Below are 5,375 nucleotides of genomic sequence, written 5' to 3'. Positions count from 1 at the left end.
AATTTGGTACATAACAAAACTCATAATTCGTATATAGTTGAATGTTTGAGAATCATAAAATATACTATATCTGGAATAGGTAAAAGGATAATCATCACCCTGGAAACACAAAACACACACACGAAGAGTACACTCATCAATGAGAAACAATAAGTCAGGGGAATTATTTAGGCAAAACATGCAAGATGTCAAATTTCAAATGATTTAAATCAATGTTTCAATATCACATGGAAATCTATGGCAACACCAATATATTAAGAAACTTACATAAACATTTACTTCATGAGTCTGAGGTATGGGATATAGCTATGTAACATTTCAGCAATGCTTCTCAATTAGCAATAACCTTTGTAATACAATACACAGGCACTGAAATGATTAAACTGGAGGTATGTAACAGATGCATAGATACCGGAAAAGAAAGAGACATCAATATAGAACAGATGGCACTGGATAACCTTTCAATGCTATAAACAGGTACTGAAATGTAGTGTATACATAGGTAAGGGAAAATACGTAAGGTTTTCCAGCCCGTAAGATATTTTATGACCCCTCAAACGTGTAAAGGTCATGAAAGGGATGTGTGTGAAGTATACGACAAACAAGTTCTTAAAATGCAAATAAAAGTATTATTAAATCTAAGTACCAGTGAATTATGATCATAAATTATCATATTTGGTATCTTAATTTAGCCCCCAGTCCTTTATAACTCGATTCATTTTTTTGCAATCACATCAATAGACACGGACTGAACAACTAGACAGGTAAGAGTACACTGTAGTACGTTGTTAACTTTGTAATGTGTGCAACATTGATGGTAAAACTTACCTTAATTTTTCTGAAATATGAGACCGGCAGTTCGGTGATCGGAATTTATTAAATTTGTCAAACATTCGTGTAGTTGTGTACGTGTATGCTATGTTGACGCTCATATGTACAACAGAACTTATTTCGTGCAAGTTCTTAGCATTAGTTCTTTTGAATATAAGCTTACAATTGTTTGCAAATAGGCTTAACTGCATTTTATTTTTGTTTGGCTTCTTTCTTTTTTTTATACAGGTTTCATATGTAATTTTTATCAACGAGATACAAAATGATGATCCGCGTCGCATTTCTCGGGGCACTACTGTCTTGTGCCATGGCACATGCAGGTAAACCTTCTTTTGACATTAACTGGTATATTCCCACACACGGTATATTCAAGATAAGTACTCTTGAGTATCGTCTGTTGAGGCATGGCTCGATAAACATCCACTGTTCGATACTAAAATTTCCTCTAGTCGTAATTAAGCTTGGTATTGCCAATAATATATATAAGCTTATTACAGAGTTCATATTACAACCTTATTGTTTTTGTTTTGATTTGATTAACCACAATGTGCACCTCTAATGTCATTTTGGTATCAACTCAACTAAATGAGTATGGCTATATATTAAATCTGAAAAAATAACCAATCAATACATGTATTTAAACCTACCCGCAACTTACCCGCAATAGCACAAGTACAAGTTACTATTCTTATTTTAATTGCTTTTCCTGTAGACTTCACAATTATATCCGGTGGTTTTAACATGGCTGATGCAGTGGATGCCTGCCAAAATAAAGGACTGTCCCTTGCCAGAATAACCACGGGATGTGAATTTGATTCCATGCTGGCATACATTGATTCTCAGGGACTTTCCGGGAAAGAATTCTGGATTGATGCAAAGACAGGCGATAATGGTTTCCTTGAGGCCAATGATGGGACACTTTTGCCATACAACAACTTTGTATGTGGTCAACCTGATGGAAGTGGTCAATGCGTCCAACTGTGGTATGTATCCTATCACTGCGCATGCTAAAATTTATTCATCTCATCCATCGAAATAAAGGAAACTTTGTGATGAATGTTTTTACTACCATTTCAGTTTCCCGCTGAAATAATTTACAGAAATGTGTTGTTTTACTGACGTTGGAGTCCAAGACTAAAACTAAATCATTGAATTGTTTTGGTTTAGTCTGGTAAAAAAATTATTCAAGGAAACATCACGATTTACTGAAATCTACGAGCATATCGTTGATGATGATATCATGCACGAGTCCAGTTGAACAACAAATGTATCTGCATAGTTACGGTGTAGCTATAGGTCCTGGGTAAGGAATAATACACCGGGGGAGAGTATTTAGTCAGAATGGTTTTTGACAGTGACTGCCATTTTAAAGGCGTCACAAGATTTAGCGCACACAGTACTATTGTCCAGATGGTTCCAGTCTACTAGTGTTTTCACAAAGAATGACTATTTGTATTGAGCAGTTTTACAATTGTCAATTTCAAAGCACTTTGAGTTGTTAGTAACTCTTTGTTCAACAATGTTAGATGAGATACAGTCCGCAAATTTCCTAGCTTTTATAAATCTTTTGGGTCTTACAGGTTTAAGATAAGTTCATGGAATACATACTCTGGTCATTCTATGTCACGACAATATATGCTCGTCTATGACTATGTCACAAAAACACGTGTCTACGTCACTGGTTCTGCTGTGTTCGAAATGAGTCAAAATTTTCAAAATTGCCATTACTTTCCCTGATTTTTCTGCGATATTACAGGCGGTGGTATAATTATCTTATTCTCCAATATTTTGCTTCATTCAGCCGGAAACTACTCGTGACCTGTCAAAGGGTTGTCACTACTCGTCTAGCGACTGGTGCTGACATAAACATCTAATTATTTTGGGTATCTGCTATAATTGTCCATGTTCCCTTTACCAATGTGTATGATCTTAATAAGTGTCTCTTTAATAAAATTAGAGTCCAAGCTATGTAAAATGACCCATTGCTGACCCATTTAGCGGGGAAATAAATTGATACCAAGAATTAAGCTATATATTGGAATTAAATATACATGTAACCCTTGTCTCAAACTACTATTAGCACTTGTGCATGCTAACAGTTTTAAGCGCGCAATAACAACCGGTTTTATTGCAGTTTTCATTCCTGTATAGTCTCGGTTACCCAGACTCTCCCCACTGGGGTCTCTTCTACCACCCAGATAAGAAGTATCGTTGGCAGAGTCCCCAGCGGCGAGAATCTGGGTAACCGAGTGTAATTCATATACGGGGTTTTAATATGGGGTTCCTGGATAGAGGTTGTCACCTGACATTAACGTTACGTAACATTAAGGTATATAATATTATCTATCATTTTTCCTAGCCCAGATATTTATTGAAGCTTTCTTCAAGCCAAGCAAAATAACATGATTAAGAATAATACAAAGCATTCGTAATATGATATCACAAACAACCTATTACTCGATATACATGGTGAAGATGAGGTTTTGGTGATGAGAAATATAAAATTGTCTTTTTTTTTCAAAGGGCCTCAAGAGACTTGCTTATGGATGATACCCCATGTAGTTATGGTAAAAATGCTATTTGTGAAGGTAGGCATTTAAAAAATAATTGTTGTTTGTATGCCAATACACAATAAGCTGTAAACTGATTGCACAGCAAATCTTTTAATTGATAATTAATAGTGTGATAATGCAGTCTTACAGAACACTTGAGTCAACAGTTGTAAAGGCTAATGGCACTACTTTTGGCCTGACAAATTTGAATACAAGGAATTTTGTGTTCCGTTTTACTTCAGGTGAAAATGTCATGATCTTAATTGCAATATACTTATCTGGATTATTTCATATTATGAAATTCATTCAATTTTCTCTTGACGATCTTTGGAACTAAAAATGTGGTTCCAAGTGCAAGGTTATTTTCAAGTAGTAAATCGTTTCTGAGAGAGGGACTTAAAAGTTTTATCAGTTGTTAATAGTTCTATTTAGATCCGTTTGTGAGAGTCATTGCAAATAGTTCTAGAGCTGCAAATAATTAAATTTTACTCCAGCAAGTGAATACACGTCACAGGTTTGTGTATCTCTCAAAGCTAAGAGAAGAAATTCGTAATTTCAGCGTTTAGATATGTAACTACTGTATAGCATACACAAGAATGTAATGTCACCAGTCCCCTTGGGACAATCGCACAATGTCGCACAAGTTTAAGTTTAAGACAAACCCCCTCCCCTTCCCAAAACAAACTTTCACAAGGGCGACATCAACACGTTTATATATGAATTGATGAAAAGCATGATGACAACTCTAGCAATCGCACCACTACGATCGATCTATAATATAAAAAACGTGATTGTAAACACATTAAATTACTAAAAACACAGCATTGTACATCACATTTAGAAGTTAATTTTGATCAACTTACTAACATCTCATTAGTAAATACAGAACCTGTTATCAGTGTGAAGGCGTAACAGATTTCGCGATTTCATTAGAAGTGCGAAAATGAAGTTCAGCATTGACACCAGATCCCCTCCATCCCTATACGAACAAGCTAACAAGTGTGGCCTTGTGCGACTATTCCTTCCCATAACTGACCTACGCGTTTCATGACATCATTGAAACTTATCTACAGGTGTTGGTATTCTTATTTTCACTGTGTACGTTTTGATAATTTGATAATTAAAAATACGGTTACTACCACCCAAAACCATGGCATGGCATGGCATATTGTGTTCCTATAGTTTACTTATGTCAGATATCCTACATAAATGACACATATTTCAATCTTCTTTCACACAGGATAGAGTCTAGACTTCTACCATTTTGATGTGAATACGGCAAAGTCGGTTATTGAAGAAATGATGAATTATCAAAAATTTATTCGAAATGATGAATTATCATGAATAATCAAAAATTCTGTCAGTGCAATAAAAAATTACCCGTTAATCTAATCAGACTATGAGGTTTAATTTATGGTTCTAATTGTTATTCATTTTAAAAAACACAAAAAAAACATAAAACAACAAAAATAACAACAACAACAACAACAGCAGCAGCAGCAGCAGTTTAGCAGTAGCAACAACGACGACAACAGCGCCATCTAAGGTCATTTGGCTGAACAACTCTGCTTTCGTTTTTGTGCATTTATTGTGAAGGGTTAGTCAACTGTCTTCAATAAAATGAAAGTCATTATACCTAATACAGTGTTGCCTGTTCTTATTCATTCATTTCAATATTGATTCAATACTTTCAACACTTATTCAATAGCTACTTATTTGTGAAATTGTACATGTTATCCATCCATAACTGTCTGAGAATGTGATATGCTGTAAAACACTTATTGCCTGATCACATTCTGTCTATCTACCAGTCGTCACATTGGTCAAAGGGCATGAGGCAACAATTCTGGTGTCTATCAACAATTGAATAACATGAATAAATAATTATGTTTATTATTACTTCATTATCTTTCATCAATAATCAATATTTAATTAAAATACACAGAAAAATACATACAGTAACTTGAAACACGCTGAAATATAAATAGAATA

At 34.7% G+C, this 5,375-nt stretch overlaps 1 protein-coding gene across 1 annotated transcript; it reads left to right on the top strand.

Moving 5' to 3' along the window:
- Positions 1-742: 742 nt before the first annotated feature.
- On the top strand, positions 743-4,628 carry LOC144439861 (C-type lectin domain family 18 member A-like). Its single transcript, XM_078129096.1, has 5 exons — positions 743-764; positions 1,060-1,151; positions 1,544-1,814; positions 3,355-3,419; positions 4,624-4,628. Exons 2-5 carry the CDS (start codon positions 1,094-1,096, stop codon positions 4,626-4,628), a joined length of 399 nt encoding a protein of 132 aa, XP_077985222.1. The 5' UTR covers positions 743-764; positions 1,060-1,093.
- The last annotated feature ends 747 nt before the right edge of the window (positions 4,629-5,375 follow it).

The sequence above is a fragment of the Glandiceps talaboti genome, chromosome 9, assembly GCF_964340395.1.
Source record: "Glandiceps talaboti chromosome 9, keGlaTala1.1, whole genome shotgun sequence".
NCBI lineage: Eukaryota > Metazoa > Hemichordata > Enteropneusta > Spengelidae > Glandiceps > Glandiceps talaboti.
This window is presented reverse-complemented; position numbering and strand designations above follow the sequence as displayed.